This window comes from Leptodactylus fuscus, unplaced genomic scaffold (assembly GCF_031893055.1).
Source record: "Leptodactylus fuscus isolate aLepFus1 unplaced genomic scaffold, aLepFus1.hap2 HAP2_SCAFFOLD_90, whole genome shotgun sequence".
Taxonomy (NCBI): domain Eukaryota; kingdom Metazoa; phylum Chordata; class Amphibia; order Anura; family Leptodactylidae; genus Leptodactylus; species Leptodactylus fuscus.
In genome coordinates, this window is record NW_027440948.1 from 184,474 (window position 1) to 205,499 (window position 21,026).

Sequence of the window (21,026 nt, forward strand, 5' to 3'; positions counted from 1 at the left end):
GCTTCTCTAATGAGTTTGTATCAATAGGATAAGATAAGATAATAAGACATGTCTAACACACACAATAAGACTCTGGCTTCACTTTGTGAAAGATTTCTTTTAATGGTAACTAAAATTTGGGTACAATATTCTGGGCATGAAAATTTTTCTTTCTCCGTGAAAAATTCTCCAAATTTGTAACAAGAATCGATTTCTGTTATTCCAAACATGAAATCGTAATTTCCTCTGTATGAAGTCTCTGATGTCGAAGTAGATTAGATTTAGACGTAAAACATTTCCCACATTCTGAACAAGAAATGGACTTTTCCCCTGTGTGAGTTCTTTGATGTCTTAAAAGATTTGATTTCTCCGAAAAACATTTGCCACAATCTGAACATGAATATGGCTTCTCCCCAGTGTGAATTTTTTCATGTTGGCTAAGATGTGATTTCTCCGTAAAGCTTTTCCCGCATTCCGAACATGAATATGGCTTTTCCCCTGTGTGAATTCTCCGATGAGTGACAAGATTTGATTTATATGTAAAACTTTTCCCGCATTCCGAACATGAATAGGGCTTCTCTCCTGTGTGAATTCTCCGATGTGTAACAAGATTTGAATTTCGATTAAAACTTTTCCCACATTCTGAACACGAGAACAGCTTCTCCCCTGTGTGGATTCTCTCATGCTGACCCAGATGAGATTTCTCTGCAAAACATTTCCCACACTCGGAACATGAATATGGCTTCTCTCCTTTGTGAATTCTCTGATGTGTGACAAGATGTAGTTTCAGGTTAAAACATTTCCCACATTCCGATGATGAAATTGTGTTTTCCTCTGTGTGAATTCTGTGATGCCTCACCAGGTTGGATTTGGATGTAAAACGCTTCCCACATTTTGAACATGAATATGGCTTCTCTCCTGTGTGAATTTTCTCATGTTGAACAAGATGTGATTTATAGGTAAACCATTTGCCACATTCTGAACACGACAGTCGCTTCTCCACTGTGTCAATTCTTTGATGTGCAAAACGCCTGCAGTTTTTATTTTGCTTCATAGTCTGTGATGAATTAAAATACAGGACCTGTGTAGAAGGTTCAGCGGATAGGAACTGTGTAGAAGGATCAGCAGATAGGAACTGTGTAAAAGGATCAGCAGATAGGAACTGTGTAGAAGGTTCAGCAGATAGAAATTGTTTAGAAGGATCAGATGATCGATCTTTGTTATGAAGGCCAAGTTCTTCATATGTATCTTGGGTGATACCACCATCATCTGCTTTATAATCTGAAGATATGAGATGTTCCTCTGAGCATCTGGTACAGTCATCTGACAAGAACAAAAATTATTTTATTATTTAGGAATATTAAAAAATTAAAATTATTGTAATATTTTATACCATTTTATATAAAGATGTCCATACAGATTACAAGGAATGGAACACAATATAACAAATAACTGACTTGGGCACTGTTCACAAGTATTGTTATTCCTGTTGTTTCGCTGCATTAAAGGAACAATAAAAATACTTGAAATGTTGGCTGCCTAAGATGATGAATCCCAATTGTGTCCGTCCAATCCCATTGACTATAATTAGGTCCAGTAATCTGGTGTTTTACCCGCGTTACTGCCATTTTCTGCCTCACATTGGTCATCTATTGTTATTGCCCATTGTGATGATAAGAGAACCCCCAGTTATGTATTTTCCTTGGTATGTCTTGTGTTAGATACAAATTCCCTAATCCCGTCTGTCCTATGTTGTGTTTACCTGGCTGGTCAATTCTCTTTAGTGGCTTTATGTGTATACAAGGGGAGATTTGCCCTCTCTGACTCCAGACACATATTCTTATTACCCCTGGACAAACAGATGTCAAAGGAAGGAGAGAGGGCTAATGACACTGAGTTCAACCATAGACACAGCTTTCCTGCAACCAGGAAAACATCCTTCTTTCTCAGGATCCTGCAGTGGGGCGTAAGAGGAGGATGGCACTCTGGCAGGGAGGTGAGGCTGGATACTGGCCTTAAATGGGTTGTCCCATCTCAAGGATCCTATCTATACTATGAGCTTATGTGGATTTAAGACTTTTCCTAAATACATTGCTTCAGCAAAACTGCTTTGTTTGGCTGTTAACTTAATTTATTCACTTCATTGTTTACACTGTGTTTCCATAACCACAGACCTGGGGATGGTCTTATCTCTCCGCCCAGGACAAGTGACATAGCTCCCTGTTCTCTGGAGGGGAGGGAGGGCTGAGTGCTCGGAGCAGCTTGTATTTCTGAGCTGTTTGTCTGTCAGTTATCAGTCTGCTAATTGAAATTTGCTGATAAGGGCTGAGACAGGGAGTCCATTACCTCTGTATGTAACACAGACCTAAAACTGAGTTCTTTGCAAGCTTCCTGTAGCATGTAAATTTGAGATTCTCATCACCTATCAAATCCAGCTCTGCTACATCAGCTTCATATTGTGCATCTTCCAGTGATACTGTGCTAATGGATTTACAACCACCCCTTGTTACTGACTGCAAACAGGTACTGCTATGAAGAGAGCTAGCAGAGCAAGCGAAACCCCGTCCACCAATTTACTGAAAAAATCAGGAAGGAACAGAGCACACAGCATGCAGGTTGGTGAAACAAGCCAGTTGGGAATATCCCTTTAACTGAGATTCTTTGTCACATCTGTGGAGTCAGCTAAGATAGATGTGTCCACTACAGAAGCTCTCCGAGGTCCTGGAACCAAAGATTCTCTGAAGTATTATTCCACTTTATTACAGCCGTTTGTTATCTCTCCATATCCGTAACACTGAACCATTTTGGTATTAAAGGGTTCATTTGAAGGCCATTGTGTCTAGGTCCTATGAGCCCATTATCTCTTTGTAGGGTATATGTGAGTGTGGTTTCTACTGGACCTTGGATCAGCAATGGTGGGAGCGGTGTGTATTCAATTTGCAGCCTGAGTGAAGGGTGAGTGCAAGATTGAGTGAGTGGAGTTGAGTCGACCCCGGACAGCCGTGTCACCTGATAGGGAGGCCCGTACGTGACAGGTCATCTATGTAATGTTTTGTTCTTGGACATGTTAGTTGGACACCACCATTATATTGGGCTTCAAATGACTTGTCTGGGTACCATTTGCTCATAAGAAGGATTCTTGACGTCCTCGTCTGATCATGAGTTGTCTCCGCCCACAATAACGCCATCTCAAGATCTCTTTCCTCAATTCCACCGTTCTCAGCATCTTCATAAACTGTTGCTGCAGAAGACCTGACAATAACAGCAGCTTGTGCCGCGATCCATCACCAGGACTCACTCTACGCCGCTCAGATCTCTGGATGTATCTAAGGTGGATTCATATTGCAAATAATCCACAGAAAACTTGTCGTGGTTCTTATGGCGCAGTCTGAGGTCACAAGGTCAAATGCCAATCGTGACAGGGCAGAGGTCTCAATACTGACGGTAGATGATGAAGCAATAAAAGAAATAGGCCTTGTTCTCACGGTAATATCTCAGCTTTCTATCCATATTATAGCTGCACAGTGTGAACGGTCACCTATAGCGGGTCACATGTCCATCTGAATACATTTGTATGTGACTGATGAAAGACCTGACAGGAGGCAGAATTGTGGTGTCTGGTGAATGAATCATTATCTGGTGGTGACTACTGACCTGGGCGGTGACCGGTGCGAATGTCCTCCTTACACTCCTCATCACCCCTCACATAGGTCACATGTGGAGCATTTATATTCTGCATATCTTCACCCAAATACATAAGCTGTGAAACAAATAGAGGAGAAGTCACCGGGAGGATAGGGGAGAAGTCACCAGGCGGATAGAGGAGAAGTCACCGGACGGATAGAGGAGAAGTCACCGGGAGGATAGAGGAGAAGTCACCGGACGGATAGAGGAGAAGTCACCGGACGGATAGAGGAGAAGTCACCGGGCGGATAGAGGAGAAGTCACCGGACGGATAGAGGAGAAGTCACCGGACGGATAGAGGAGAAGTCACCGGGAGGATAGAGGAGAAGTCACCGGGGGGATAGAGGAGAAGTCACCGGACGGATAGAGGAGAAGTCACCGGGCGGATAGAGGAGAAGTCACCGGACGGATAGAGGAGAAGTCACCGGGCGGATAGAGGAGAAGTCACCGGGCGGATAGAGGAGAAGACACCGGAGGGATAGAGGAGAAGACACCGGAGGGATAGAGGAGAAGACACCGGAGGGATAGAGGAGAAGACACCGGACGGATAGAGGAGAAGTCACCGGGCGGATAGAGGAGAAGTCACCGGGCGGATAGAGGAGAAGTCACCGGACGGATAGAGGAGAAGTCACCGGACGGATAGAGGAGAAGTCACCGGACGGATAGAGGAGAAGTCACCGGACGGATAGAGGAGAAGTCACCGGGCGGATAGAGGAGAAGTCACCGGACGGATAGAGGAGAAGTCACCGGGCGGATAGAGGAGAAGACACCGGAGGGATAGAGGAGAAGTCACCGGAGGGATAGAGGAGAAGTCACCGGGCGGATAGAGGAGAAGTCACCGGACGGATAGAGGAGAAGACACCGGAGGGATAGAGGAGAAGTCACCGGACGGATAGAGGAGAAGTCACCGGGCGGATAGAGGAGAAGTCACCGGGCGGATAGAGGAGAAGTCACCGGGAGGATAGAGGAGAAGTCACCCCGCGGATAGAGGAGAAGTCACCGGGAGGATAGAGGAGAAGTCACCGGGCGGATAGAGGAGAAGTCACCGGGCGGATAGAGGAGAAGTCACCGGGCGGATAGAGGAGAAGTCACCGGGAGGATAGAGGAGAAGTCACCGGGCGGATAGAGGAGAAGTCACCGGGAGGATAGAGGAGAAGTCACCGGACGGATAGAGGAGAAGACACCGGACGGATAGAGGAGAAGTCACCGGACGGATAGAGGAGAAGTCACCGGGAGGATAGAGCAGAAGTCACCGGGCGGATAGAGGAGAAGTCACCGGGCGGATAGAGGAGAAGTCACCGGGAGGATAGAGGAGAAGTCACCGGGCGGATAGAGGAGAAGTCACCGGGAGGATAGAGGAGAAGTCACCGGGCGGATAGAGGAGAAGTCACCGGGCGGATAGAGGAGAAGTCACCGGGCGGATAGAGGAGAAGACACCGGAGGGATAGAGGAGAAGTCACCGGGCGGATAGAGGAGAAGTCACCGGACGGATAGAGGAGAAGACACCGGAGGGATAGAGCAGAAGTCACCGGACGGATAGAGGAGAAGTCACCGGGCGGATAGAGGAGAAGTCACCGGGAGGATAGAGGAGAAGTCACCGGGAGGATAGAGGAGAAGTCACCAGGCGGATAGAGGAGAAGTCACCGGACGGATAGAGGAGAAGTCACCGGGAGGATAGAGGAGAAGTCACCGGGAGGATAGAGGAGAAGTCACCCCGCGGATAGAGGAGAAGTCACCCCGCGGATAGAGGAGAAGTCACCAGGAGGATAGAGGAGAAGTCACCGGGGGGATAGAGGAGAAGACACCGGACAGATAGAGGAGAAGTCACCGGGAGGATAGAGGAGAAGTCACCCGGCGGATAGAGGAGAAGTCACCGGGCGGATAGAGGAGAAGTCACCGGGAGGATAGAGGAGAAGTCACCGGGCGGAGAGAGGAGAAGTCACCAGACGGATAGAGGAGAAGTCACCGGGCGGATAGAGGAGAAGTCACCGGGCAGATAGAGGAGAAGTCACCGGACAGATAGAGGAGAAGTCACCGGGCGGATAGAGGAGAAGTCACCGGGCGGAGAGAGGAGAAGTCACCGGGCGGATAGAGGAGAAGTCACCGGGGGGATAGAGGAGAAGTCACCGGGGGGATAGAGGAGAAGTCACCGGGCAGATAGAGGAGAAGTCACCGGACGGATAGAGGAGAAGTCACCGGGAGGATAGAGGAGAAGACACCGGAGGGATAGAGGAGAAGTCACCGGGCGGATAGAGGAGAAGTCACCGGGGGGATAGAGGAGAAGTCACCGGGCAGATAGAGGAGAAGTCACCGGACGGATAGAGGAGAAGTCACCGGGCAGATAGAGGAGAAGTCACCGGGGGGATAGAGGAGAAGTCACCGGGGGGATAGAGGAGAAGTCACCGGGGGGATAGAGGAGAAGTCACCGGGGGGATAGAGGAGAAGTCACCGGGCGGATAGAGGAGAAGTCACCGGGGGGATAGAGGAGAAGTCACCGGGGGGATAGAGGAGAAGTCACCGGACGGATAGAGGAGAAGTCACCGGGCGGATAGAGGAGAAGTCACCGGACGGATAGAGGAGAAGTCACCGGGGGGATAGAGGAGAAGTCACCGGGCGGATAGAGGAGAAGACACCGGACAGATAGAGGAGAAGACACCGGACGGATAGAGGAGAAGATACCGGACGGATAGAGGAGAAGTTACCGGACGGATAGAGAAGAAGTCACCGGACGGATAGAGGAGAAGTCACCGGGCGGATAGAGAAGAAGTCACCGGACGGATAGAGGAGAAGTCACCGGACGGATAGAGGAGAAGTCACCGGGGGGGATAGAGGAGAAGTCACCGGGCGGATAGAGGAGAAGTCACCGGGCGGATAGAGGAGAAGTCACCAGACAGATAGAGGAGAAGTCACCAGACAGATAGAGGAGAAGTCACCGGGCGCATAGAGGAGAGGTCAACGGGCGGATAGAGGAGAAGTCATGTGGGATGTTTTATAGAATAAGAGAAGATCATTCATTATCACGAAGACCAAGAATGACAGTAGGAGGTATCTGAGCAAATAGCTGCAGGTCTCCTGGATAAATCCACCATGTTGTCATCTACCTGAGCATCCTGGAGGACATCTTCTTCCTTACAATCCTGTACTAGCCGAGGACTGGGACATCTCTCTGGGATTGTCCTCTTACTGGATGGAACTGGAGGAAACACAGACAGGGACTGAATTCATTCTGTACATACTATATATACTACTATGTATATACTATGTATATAATATATACTACTATGTATATACTATGTATATAATATATATGTCACGGGATGGTTAGAGTCTATACTATAGGCAATGTGTAATATATATTTCATGTGGAATGTATCCTCTAACCTGTTATATACATCAATGTGTAGTTGGCTGATTAGGGTCTAGTGTGTTAGCACATTGTATGCAAATACCTCTAACTAGTGAGGACCAGTGAGGACAATGGGTGGAGATAATCTGATCAGTGTCTCCAAGAAGATGTTGGATGGTGCATTGTCCATAGTAGACAGGGAGTCTGCTCTCCTTGGCATAGGTGAGGGGGGAAGGATCTGTGACTCAGCCCTTCCCCCCACAGATATAGGTGTAACAGTCTTAGTATATAGTATATAGCTAGCAGTTAGTATGTGTTAGCCGGCCTGTGCACAGCTCTGTAGAGAGCCAGGATTTAGTTACAGGACCAAGGAACCAAAGCTATCATTGGATTGTGACTTCTGTGGACTTATTGTTATTACGGTTGATGTGACCGCCGCCGGCTACTAACTTTGTGGATTACAGTAAATTGCTGTTGTCTCCCGACCTCTTGTGTCCGTGTTGATTCAAAAGACCATCCGGAGGAAGACGTATACCTTTGCTCCGTGACAACTGGTGGCAGCGGTGGGATCAACAGCGGACAGCGAGATGGACTACAGCAGCTCAGCGATTAATGGAGCCACAACCTCAGAATACAGGAACTGGACTATGGCAAGTCTACAAGTAAGGGCCCAGGAACTAAACCTGAGTTACCAGGGAAGAACGAAAGAGCAACTGATCGAGGCACTGGAGGAGATGACCCTGCAAAGCGACCATGAGGAGGGCTGCCCCCAGGAGACAGTAGAGATACGGGAGTGGCAGGTACAGACCCAAAAGAGCAGATGGGTTGTTTTGTATGAGGAGGAATTGGCAGTGCTGGGGCTAGGAGCAACTGCAGAGCAAAGGAGTAGAGCATTACAGAGGGCTCAGGAAACGGAGAAGGAGGAACAGAGAATGGCGCATGAAAAGGAAAGAATGGCGCATGAAAGGCGAATGGCTGAGATAACTACGCGGAATTATAATCAAACGTCGACCCCCAGCCCAACAGTGAGAGAACCACCATATGTCTCCCATAAACACTTCAAGACCTTTGATGAAGCGGCTGGGGATGTTGATGGATATTTTCAGGACTTCGAACACCAGTGCCGCCTGATGGAAGTCCCAGAGAAGGATTGGGTCCGGTATCTGGTGGGGCACCTACGAGATGGGGCTGCGGAAGCTCTCAGAGCCATGGACCCTAGTGATCAGCGGGACTATGAGGCCATTAAAAGAGCGGTGCAGAAGTATTATGCAGTCACTCCAGAGACCTACCGAGTTCAGTTCCGCTCTTTGTCTTACAATGGGGGAAGCTCCTTCCACATGTTCGCCCACAAGTTGAAGCAAGCATGCAAGCGCTGGCTAGAAGGAGAGGAGGCTGTCACAGTCGATAAGATCCTCCAAGTCATACTTAAGGAACAGTTCTTTTCCCAGTGCCCCGCTGAGATCCGTGAGTGGGTGCTGGAATGGAACCCAGCCACAGTGGAGCAAGCTGCTTCCCTTGCAGATGAGGGCCTGACCATCAAGCCGCAGTGGAAGAGGTTGTTTGCAGAGGAGCGGAAAACTACCACAGTCCGCCAGACACCCTTCATCCAGCCACCCACCTTTCGTGCCCGGCCTCAGGATTACAATTCCCCCTCTACCCCTGCCCCAGCCCATCGGCCTCCAGCTATGAACAACCCTGTCCCTAGACAACGACCTACTGGAAGAATGCTAGAGCGCAGATGTTTTGGGTGCGGGCGGCCTGGACATTTGCAAGCTAGTTGCCCTGTTAACATGGGGGCACGGGCCACCGTGGCATCCCGGCCTATTCACTACCTGGGAACCACCCCTAGGACTGAAAGTTTGGCCCCATTTCCAGATGACTCCATGAATGACCCATCTGTTCCACCTCCAGGGGTCTATGGGATTCAGCCTTCCGCCACACATCCCGCAAACCTTCAGAGGAAGCACTTGCAGGAGGTCCTACTGGATGGCCGAACAGTTGTTGGATTCCGGGACTCGGGAGCTTTCCTAACGGTAGCGGACCCCCGAGTAGTTCGACCCGAGGCCCTAGAGGAGGGCTCTGGCATTTCTATCGAGTTGGCAGGAGGTACTCGGAAACGTATTTCTAAAGCTACCGTGGAACTCGACTATGGTTATGGACCAAAACGATGCACAATTGGTGTGATGAGCGGGCTGCCGGCCGATGTTCTGTTAGGCAACGATGTTGGAAATCTACAGTGCCACTTTGTGGGAGCAGTGACCCGAAGCCAAGCTCAGAGAGACGCCAACATGGATCGACCGGATTTTCTGCCAGATGCCAGCCCTTCAACTCTACAACTTTACCATTCAGTACCGCCGAGGGAACCAACACCAGAACGCGGATGGGTTATCCCGGCAGGAGGAAATATGAGCTATAGAGACTGATGTGCATTCCCCAATTTACCTGTGTAGGCCAATTGTGTCATGCACATGTTTTGAGAGGGGGAGGGGTTGTCACGGGATGGTTAGAGTCTATACTATAGGCAATGTGTAATATATATTTCATGCGGAATGTATTCTCTAACCTGTTGTATACATCAATGTGTAGTTGGCTGATTAGGGTCTAGTGTGTTAGTACATTGTATGCAAATACCTCTAACTAGTGAGGACCAGTGAGGACAATGGGTGGAGATAATCTGATCAGTGTCTCCAAGAAGATGTTGGATGGTGCATTGTCCATAGTAGACAGGGAGTCTGCTCTCCTTGGTATAGGTGAGGGGGGAAGGATCTGTGACTCAGCCCTTCCCACCCACAGATATAGGTGTAACAGTCTTAGTATATAGTATATAGCTAGCAGTTAGTATGTGTTAGCCGGCCTGTGCACAGCTCTGTAGAGAGCCAGGATTTAGTTACAGGACCAAGGAGCCAAAGCTATCATTGGATTGTGACTTCTGTGGACTTATTGTTATTACGGTTGATGTGACCGCCGCCGGCTACTAACTTTGTGGATTACAATAAATTGCTGTTGTCTCCCGACCTCTTGCGTCCGTGTTGATTCAAAAGACCTTCCGGAGGAAGACGTATACCTTTGCTCCGTGACAATATATATCTGTCCTTACCATGTGATGTCCGGGGGGGCCGGGGGTCTGTATATAATATATATATCTGTCCTTACCATGTGATGTCCGGGGGGGCCGGGGGTCCTCCATCATCACCTCCTTGTACAGATCCTCGTGTCCTTCTAAATACTCCCACTCCTCCATGGAGAAATAGACAGCGACATCCTGACACCTTATAGGAACCTGACAACACAATGATACAGTCATCACCCCGACCCCTCCATAGCGCTCCTGTATAATGTCCCAGCATTCCCAGCAGTGTCACCTCTCCAGTCAGCAGCTCCAGCATCTTGTGGGTGAGTTCTAGGATCTTCTGTCCATTGATCTCCTCCTGTATCAGGGGGTGAGGTGGAAGCCCCGGGATTGGGCTCAGGGCTCTTCCATATCCTTCATACACAGAGGCCTGACAGCGCCCACTAGAGGTCTTCACTAATGTGTAATCCTGTATATGGAGGGACATTAATAAATATCACTACATACATGTCCAGAGTCCATCACCTCTCCAGTCCTATCATCTGTTATTACTATAGACAGTGATGTAATGATGACATCATCAGAATCTCTCACCTCTCCGGTCCTATCATCTGTTATTACTATAGATAGTGATGTAATGATGACATCATCAGAATCTCTCACCTCTCCAGTCCTATCATGTTATTACTATAGACAGTGATGTAATGATGACATCATCAGAATCTCTCACCTCTCCAGTCCTATCATCTGTTATTACTATAGACAGTGATGTAATGATGACATCATCAGAATCTCTCACCTCTCCGGTCCTATCATCTGTTATTACTATAGACAGTGATGTAATGATGACATCATCAGAATCTCTCACCTCTCCAGTCACATCATCTGTTATTACTATAGACAGTGATGTAATGATGACATCATCAGAATCTCTCACCTCTCCGGTCCTATCATTTGTTATTACTATAGACAGTGATGTAATGATGACATCATCAGAATCTCTCACCTCTCCGGTCCTATCATTTGTTATTACTATAGACAGTGATGTAATGATGACATCATCAGAATCTCTCACCTCTCCAGTCACATCATCTGTTATTACTATAGACAGTGATGTAATGATGACATCATCAGACTCTCTCACCTCTCCAGTAAGCTGGTACAGGATCTCCAGGGTGAGATGTAATAGACTTTCCACCATCTTGTCTCTCTCCATCCGTCACGGGTCAGCCAGGTCTATTCTCTTATATAACAGATCTCCGCTCTGCACATTCTATATTGTAATAAAGTGAGTGGAAAGAAGATGAACTCAAGTAAAAACTCTGAAAATAATAAGAGGAGACCTTGTGTATAGAAAGAGGAGATCAGGTATTACCTCGGTGTTTTCAGTTAACCCCTTCCCGACATCCGCCGTAATAGCACGGCACACCATGCTCTGTAACACCCGCGGTCGGAAACGGGTCCAATTGCGGGTGTTAACCCCTGAGATGCTGGCGGTCAACATGACCGCCGGCATCTCCGGGGATCGTGACATAATGGTGCCCCCACCACAACAGTTGAGGGGGGGGGGGGGGTGCCGGTGTTGGTAGTGGGCAGCCCGGGGTCTGATCAGTGACCCCGGGTCTGTCCCATGCCGTCCCCTTGATCCTGTCAGGAATGGAAGCTGTCATCCTGTGCGTCTACACGTGTATTGCAGCGTATATCTAGTGAAGCAGCGATCAGCCGATCACTGCTTTAATCCCCCATGGCGACAGAAAAAAAAGTTAGAAAAAAGTAAAAATAAAAAAGTTTAAATAAGTTTAAAATAAATTAGAAATAAATAAAGGCCCAAAAATCCCTTTCCCCATATAAAATGTTTTATTATGTAAAATAAAGAAAAAAAAAACATTCCATATTTGGTATCGCCGCGTCCGTAATAACCTGAACAATAAAATGAAAACATTATTTAACCCAAACGGCGAACGGCAAAAAAAACCTGTAGAAAACCGCACAAAGTAATAATTATTCACCCCCTTTCCCTTACAAAATGTTCAATAGAAAGTAATCAAATGGTCAGATGAAAACCAACATGGTGCCAATAAAAAGCAGAGGTCATCCCGCAAAAAATAAGCCCTCAACCAGCACCGGCTACCGAAAAATAAAAACCTTATGTCTTTCAGAAGATGGCAATGCAAAAATAATTGATTTTTCCCCCTAAATTGAATTTTATTCTGCACAAATAGCAACGCATAAAAAAATAATATAAATGAGGTATCGCCGTAACCGTACCGACCTGCAGAATAAAGGTCACATGTTACATATACTGTACACTGCACACCGTAACTGTACCGACCCCCAGAATAAAGGCCACATGTTACTTATACTGTACACTGCACGCCGTAACCGTACCGACCTGCAGAATAAAGGTCACATGTTACATATACTGTACACTGCACACCGTAACTGTACCGACCCCCAGAATAAAGGCCACATGTTACTTATACTGTACACTGCACGCCGTAACCGTACCGACCTGCAGAATAAGGGTCACATGTTACTTATACTGTACACTGCATGCCGTAACCGTACCGACCTGCAGAATAACGCCCACATGTTACTTATACTATACACTGCACGCCGTAACCGTACCGACCTGCAGAATAGAGGTAACATGTTACTTATACTGTACACTGCACACCGTAACCGTACCGACCTGCAGAATAACGCCCACATGTTACTTATACTATACACTGCACGCCGTAACCGTACCGACCTGCAGAATAAAGGTAACATGTTACTTATACTGTACACTGCACGCTGTAACTGTAGCGACCCACAGAATAAAGGTCACATGTTACTTATACTGTACACTGCACGCCGTAACCGTACCGACCCGCAGAATAAAGGCCACATGTTACTTATACTGTACACTGCACGTCGTAACCGTACCGACCCGCAGAATAAAGGTCACATGTTACTTATACTGTACGCTGCACGCCGTAACCGTACCGACCCGCAGAATAAAGGTCACATGTTACTTATACTGTACGCTGCACGCCGTAACCGTACCGACCTGCAGAATAAGGGTCACATGTTACTTATACTGTACATTGCATGCCGTAACCGTACCGACCTGCAGAATAACGCCCACATGTTACTTATACTATACACTGCACGCCGTAACCGTACCGACCTGCAGAATAAAGGTAACATGTTACTTATACTGTACACTGCACGCTGTAACTGTAGCGACCCACAGAATAAAGGTCACATGTTACTTATACTGTACACTGCACGCCGTAACCGTTCCGACCCGCAGAATAAAGGCCACATGTTACTTATACTGTACACTGCACGCCGTAACCGTACCGACCCGCAGAATAAAGGTCACATGTTACTTATACTGTACGCTGCACGCCGTAACCGTACCGACCCGCAGAATAAAGGTCACATGTTACTTATACTGTACGCTGCACGCCGTAACCGTACCGACCTGCAGAATAAGGGTCACATGTTACTTATACTGTACATTGCATGCCGTAACCGTACCGACCTGCAGAATAACGCCCACATGTTACTTATACTATACACTGCACGCCGTAACCGTACCGACCTGCAGAATAAAGGTAACATGTTACTTATACTGTACACTGCACGCCGTAACCGTACCGACCTGCAGAATAACGCCCACATGTTACTTATACTGTACACTGCACGCCGTAACCATACCGACCCACAGAATAAAGGTCACATGTTATTTATACTGTACACTGCACGCCGTAACCGTACCGACCTGCAGAATAAGGGTCACATGTTACTTATACTGTACACTGCATGCCGTAACCGTACCGACCTGCAGAATAACGCCCACATGTTACTTATACTATACACTGCACGCCGTAACCGTACCGACCTGCAGAATAGAGGTAACATGTTACTTATACTGTACACTGCACACCGTAACCGTACCGACCTGCAGAATAAAGGTAACATGTTACTTATACTGTACACTGCACGCTGTAACTGTAGCGACCCACAGAATAAAGGTCACATGTTACTTATACTGTACACTGCACGCCGTAACCGTACCGACCCGCAGAATAAAGGCCACATGTTACTTATACTGTACACTGCACGCCGTAACCGTACCGACCCGCAGAATAAAGGTCACATGTTACTTATACTGTACGCTGCACGCCGTAACCGTACCGACCCGCAGAATAAAGGTCACATGTTACTTATACTGTACGCTGCACGCCGTAACCGTACCGACCTGCAGAATAAGGGTCACATGTTACTTATACTGTACATTGCATGCCGTAACCGTACCGACCTGCAGAATAACGCCCACATGTTACTTATACTATACACTGCACGCCGTAACCGTACCGACCTGCAGAATAAAGGTAACATGTTACTTATACTGTACACTGCACGCCGTAACCGTACCGACCTGCAGAATAACGCCCACATGTTACTTATACTGTACACTGCACGCCGTAACCATACCGACCCACAGAATAAAGGTCACATGTTATTTATACTGTACACTGCACGCCGTAACCGTACCGACCTGCAGAATAAGGGTCACATGTAACTTATACTGTACACTGCACGCCGTAACCATACCGACCTGCAGAATAACGCCCACATGTTACTTATACTATACACTGCACGCCGTAACCGTACCGACCTGCAGAATAAAGGTAACATGTTACTTATACTGTACACTGCACGCTGTAACTGTACCGACCTGCAGAATAACGCCCACATGTTACTTATACTATACACTGCACGCCGTAACCGTACCGACCTGCAGAATAAAGGTAACATGTTACTTATACTGTACACTGCACGCTGTAACTGTACCGACCTGCAGAATAACGCCCACATGTTACTTATACTATACACTGCACGCCGTAACCGTACCGACCTGCAGAATAAAGGTAACATGTTACTTATACTGTACACTGCACGCTGTAACCATACCGACCTGCAGAATAACGCCCACATGTTACTTATACTATACACTGCACGCCGTAACCGTACCGACCTGCAGAATAAAGGTCACATGTTACTTATACTGTACACTGCACGCCGTAACCGCACCGACCCGCAGAATAAGGGTCACATGTTACTTATACTGTACACTGCATGCCGTAACCGTACCGACCCACAGAATAAAGGTCACGTTACTTATACTGTACACTGCACGCCGTAACCGTACCGACCCGCAGAATAAAGGTCACATGTTACTTATACTGTACACTGCATGCCGTAACCGTACCGACCCTCAGAATAAAGGTCACGTTACTTATACTGTACACTGCACGTCGTAACCGCACCGACCCGCAGAATAAGGGTCACATGTTACTTATACTGTACACTGCATGCCGTAACCGTACCGACCCACAGAATAAAGGTCACGTTACTTATACTGTACACTGCACGCCGTAACCGTACCGACCCGCAGAATAAAGGTCACATGTTACTTATACTGTACACTGCATGCCGTAACCGTACTGACCCACAGAATAAAGGTCACGTTACTTATACTGTACGCCAGAATTGATGTTTCCTTTTACATCCCACCCAGAAAGAGTTAATAAAATGTCGTCAATAAGTTACCGGCCCCAAAATGGTGGCATTGAGAAGCTCATCTAATACCGCAAACACCAAGCCCTCATATGGCCACATTGCCAGAAAATACAAATCTACCTTGTACTATGTGAAGACAAAAACCCCAAAATTAGGACATAAGTGGCTGCGACTAGAAGGAAATGTATAAGCGGTGCGAGCGTTTTCAGGCCCCCCCCCCACCACCACCATATTTAGAGCTTATGAGAGAAGACACCAGCGCTGACCCCCCCAGAATGCCCCTCTTCCCTGTCCGTGTCATAGGAGCTAGTGGGAACATAGAACGGGATCTGGTGTACCCAATTTACTCCGCACAGCTTACATAGTCACTTCGGGGTTACTAATGCTACTACATCACTTGATAGATTCTTTGAGGGGGGCGGTTTTCACAATGGGGGGGGGGGGGGGGTCACTTCTAGAGGTTTCCACTGTTTTGTAAATGCGACATGGTTCCTGAATCTTATCCCAGCCAGATCTGCCCTCTAAAAGCTCTTTGGCGCGCCTTCCCTTCTGCGTCTCGCTGTGCGTCCATATATTCGTTTACACCCACAATTGGGGTACTATGGTAGTCGGGAGAACTTGCATAACAAATTGTGGGGGGCGTTTTCTCCTTTAACCCCTTGTGAATGTGAAAATTCTAGGGCTAAACGAAAATATTAATAAAATCAAATCAAATTTGAAAATTTCGCCTCCGTTTTGTCTTCATTCCTGTTTAGCACTTATAGGGTTAAATTACTAGTTATATGTTGTTTTGGCTTATTTAAGGGGTGCAGTTCTGAAAATGGGGTGATTTATGGGGGGCTTTAATACCGGGGTCTTTCAAAACCCCCTCGTAACTGGAATAGGCCCTTAAAAAATGGGTTTTGGAAATTTCTTGAAAATGTTGAATATTGTTGTTTCACTTGTAAATCTTCTAATGTCTGTAAAAAATAAAAGGGCGACTAAAGTCTGATGGGACATAAAGCCGAGACCTGGGCCATGAGATTTAGGAGAGATGGCGGGCTGACTATCTGTATGCAATGCACATCGTATCAAACTCTATAAAATGCAGAGTTTTCCAAATTTACACCAAATTTCCTATTTTTTCATAATTAAACACAAAACATATCAACCAAAATCTACCACTAACATGAAGTGCAATGTGTTACAAGAAAACAATCTCACAATCACTTTGGTAAGGTAAAGCGTTCCAGAGTTATTACCACATAAAGTGACACATGGCAGCTATGAAAGATCGAGCTCGGGCAGGAAGTCAAAAAGTGGCATCAGCAGGAAGGGGTTAAGAATATCACACAATGACCAATACAGACAGAGCGGTACGTATATAACACGCGGTATAGAGCTGTGTGTATATAACACGCGGTATAGAGCTGTGTGTATATAACACGCGGTATAGAGCTGTGTGTATATAACACGCGGTATAGAGCTGTGTGTATATAACACGCGGTATAGAGCTGTGTGTATATAACACGCGGTATAGAGCTGTGTGTATATAACACGCGGTATAGAGCTGTGTGTATATAACACGCGGTATAGAGCTGTGTGTATATAACACGCGGTATAGAGCTGTGTGTATATAACACGCGGTATAGAGCTGTGTGTATATAACACGCGGTATAGAGCTGTGTGTATATAACACGCGGTATAGAGCTGTGTGTATATAACACGCGGTATAGAGCTGTGTGTATATAACACGCGGTATAGAGCTGTGTGTATATAACACGCGGTATAGAGCTGTGTGTATATAACACGCGGTATAGAGCTGTGTGTATATAACACGCGGTATAGAGCTGTGTGTATATAACACGCGGTATAGAGCTGTGTGTATATAACACGCGGTATAGAGCTGTGTGTATATAACACGCGGTATAGAGCTGTGTGTATATAACACGCGGTATAGAGCTGTGTGTATATAACACGCGGTATAGAGCTGTGTGTATATAACACGCGGTATAGAGCTGTGTGTATATAACACGCGGTATAGAGCTGTGTGTATATAACACGCGGTATAGAGCTGTGTGTATATAACACGCGGTATAGAGCTGTGTGTATATAACACGCGGTATAGAGCTGTGTGTATATAACACGCGGTATAGAGCTGTGTGTATATAACACGCGGTATAGAGCTGTGTGTATATAACACGCGGTATAGAGCTGTGTGTATATAACACGCGGTATAGAGCTGTGTGTATATAACACGCGGTATAGAGCTGTGTGTATATAACACGCGGTATAGAGCTGTGTGTATATAACACGCGGTATAGAGCTGTGTGTATATAACACGCGGTATAGAGCTGTGTGTATATAACACGCGGTATAGAGCTGTGTGTATATAACACGCGGTATAGAGCTGTGTGTATATAACACGCGGTATAGAGCTGTGTGTATATAACACGCGGTATAGAGCTGTGTGTATATAACACGCGGTATAGAGCTGTGTGTATATAACACGCGGTATAGAGCTGTGTGTATATAACACGCGGTATAGAGCTGTGTGTATATAACACGCGGTATAGAGCTGTGTGTATATAACACGCGGTATAGAGCTGTGTGTATATAACACGCGGTATAGAGCTGTGTGTATATAACACGCGGTATAGAGCTGTGTGTATATAACACGCGGTATAGAGCTGTGTGTATATAACACGCGGTATAGAGCTGTGTGTATATAACACGCGGTATAGAGCTGTGTGTATATAACACGCGGTATAGAGCTGTGTGTATATAACACGCGGTATAGAGCTGTGTGTATATAACACGCGGTATAGAGCTGTGTGTATATAACACGCGGTATAGAGCTGTGTGTATATAACACGCGGTATAGAGCTGTGTGTATATAACACGCGGTATAGAGCTGTGTGTATATAACACGCGGTATAGAGCTGTGTGTATATAACACGCGGTATAGAGCTGTGTGTATATAACACGCGGTATAGAGCTGTGTGTATATAACACGCGGTATAGAGCTGTGTGTATATAACATCCGGTATAGAGCTGTGTGTATATAACATCCGGTATAGAGCTGTGTGTATACGGCGCAGTATATAGAGCTGTGTGTATATAACATGCGGTATAGAGCTGTGTGTATATAACATGCGGTATAGAGCTGTGTGTATATAACATGCGGTATAGAGCTGTGTGTATATAACATGCGGTATAGAGCTGTGTGTATATAACATGCGGTATAGAGCTGTGTGTATACGGCGCAGTATATAGAGCTGTGTGTATACGGTGCAGTATATAGAGCTGTGTGTATACGGTGCAGTATATAGAGCTGTGTGTATATAACATGCGGTATAGAGCTGTGTGTATATAACATGCGGTATAGAGCTGTGTGTATATAACATGCGGTATAGAGCTGTGTGTATATAACATGCGGTATAGAGCTGTGTGTATATAACATGCGGTATAGAGCTGTGTGTATATAACATGCGGTATAGAGCTGTGTGTATATAACATGCGGTATAGAGCTGTGTGTATATAACATGCGGTATAGAGCTGTGTGTATATAACACGCGGTATAGAGCGGTGTGTATATAACACGCGGTATAGAGCGGTGTGTATATAACACGCGGTATAGAGCTGTGTGTATATAACACGCGGTATAGAGCTGTGTGTATATAACACGCGGTATAGAGCTGTGTGTATATAACACGCGGTATAGAGCTGTGTGTATATAACACGCGGTATAGAGCTGTGTGTATATAACACGCGGTATAGAGCTGTGTGTATATAACACGCGGTATAGAGCTGTGTGTATATAACACGCGGTATAGAGCTGTGTGTATATAACACGCGGTATAGAGCTGTGTGTATATAACACGCGGTATAGAGCTGTGTGTATATAACACGCGGTATAGAGCTGTGTGTATATAACACGCGGTATAGAGCTGTGTGTATATAACACGCGGTATAGAGCTGTGTGTATATAACACGCGGTATAGAGCTGTGTGTATATAACACGCGGTATAGAGCTGTGTGTATATAACACGCGGTATAGAGCTGTGTGTATATAACACGCGGTATAGAGCTGTGTGTATATAACACGCGGTATAGAGCTGTGTGTATATAACACGCGGTATAGAGCTGTGTGTATATAACACGCGGTATAGAGCTGTGTGTATATAACACGCGGTATAGAGCTGTGTGTATATAACACGCGGTATAGAGCTGTGTGTATATAACACGCGGTATAGAGCTGTGTGTATATAACACGCGGTATAGAGCTGTGTGTATATAACACGCGGTATAGAGCTGTGTGTATATAACACGCGGTATAGAGCTGTGTGTATATAACACGCGGTATAGAGCTGTGTGTATATAACACGCGGTATAGAGCTGTGTGTATATAACACGCGGTATAGAGCTGTGTGTATATAACACGCGGTATAGAGCTGTGTGTATATAACACGCGGTATAGAGCTGTGTGTATATAACACGCGGTATAGAGCTGTGTGTATATAACACGCGGTATAGAGCTGTGTGTATATAACACGCGGTATAGAGCTGTGTGTATATAACATCCGGTATAGAGCTGTGTGTATATAACATCCGGTATAGAGCTGTGTGTATACGGCGCAGTATATAGAGCTGTGTGTATATAACATGCGGTATAGAGCTGTGTGTATATAACATGCGGTATAGAGCTGTGTGTATATAACATGCGGTATAGAGCTGTGTGTATACGGCGCAGTATATAGAGCTGTGTGTATACGGTGCAGTATATAGAGCTGTGTGTATACGGTGCAGTATATAGAGCTGTGTGTATATAACATGCGGTATAGAGCTGTGTGTATATAACATGCGGTATAGAGCTGTGTGTATATAACATGCGGTATAGAGCTGTGTGTATATAACATGCGGTATAGAGCTGTGTGTATATAACATGCGGTATAGAGCTGTGTGTATATAACATGCGGTATAGAGCTGTGTGTATATAACATGCGGTATAGAGCTGTGTGTATATAACATGCGGTATAGAGCTGTGTGTATATAACATGCGGTATAGAGCTGTGTGTATATAACATGCGGTATAGAGCGGTGTGTATATAACATGCGGTATAGAGCTGTGTGTATATAACATGCGGTATAGAGCTGTGTGTATACGGCGCAGTATATAGAGCTGTGTGTATACGGTGCAGTATATAGAGCTGTGTGTATACGGAGCAGTATATAGAGCTGTGTGTATACGGTGCAGTATATAGAGCAGGCAGCACAGATGTGTATTCGGAGGCTGCAGTCGCACACATCTCTATTACCTGCTCATGTGCACAGTGTCCTATAGCACCAATGCTCCTTTACATCCTCCATATCCCGGAGCCTGACTCCTCC

General features: G+C 46.3%; 1 protein-coding gene across 2 annotated transcripts; it reads right to left on the reverse strand.

Annotated features, from left to right (window-relative positions):
* Positions 1-82: 82 nt before the first annotated feature.
* LOC142188978 (uncharacterized) lies at positions 83-21,020 on the reverse strand. 2 transcript variants are annotated; one of them, XM_075262086.1, is made up of 7 exons: positions 20,954-21,020; positions 11,224-11,352; positions 10,372-10,548; positions 10,163-10,289; positions 6,765-6,856; positions 3,634-3,739; positions 83-1,302 (listed from the first exon to the last, which is right to left on the reverse strand). In XM_075262086.1, the coding sequence occupies exons 2-7, from the start codon at positions 11,293-11,295 to the stop codon at positions 197-199; spliced, it is 1,680 nt and encodes a 559-aa protein (XP_075118187.1). In that variant the 5' UTR covers positions 11,296-11,352; positions 20,954-21,020; the 3' UTR covers positions 83-196. The 2 variants fall into 2 exon arrangements, with proteins under 2 accessions (XP_075118187.1, XP_075118188.1); XM_075262087.1 differs by lacking the exons at positions 3,634-3,739; positions 6,765-6,856.
* Positions 21,021-21,026: the final 6 nt, after the last annotated feature.

Bases quoted from the DNA above. Each gene is read 5' to 3' on its own strand.
- LOC142188978 (XM_075262086.1), bottom strand. From the start codon at position 11,295: ATGGAGAGAGACAAGATGGTGGAAAGTCTATTACATCTCACCCTGGAG. The intron at 10,290-10,371 runs GTGACACTGCTG...TTGTGTTGTCAG, and splicing joins TGGAGCTGCTGACTGGAGAG to GTTCCTATAAGGTGTCAGGA. The intron at 3,740-6,764 runs GTAGATGACAAC...TTTGTTTCACAG, and splicing joins ATGTCCTCCAGGATGCTCAG to CTTATGTATTTGGGTGAAGA.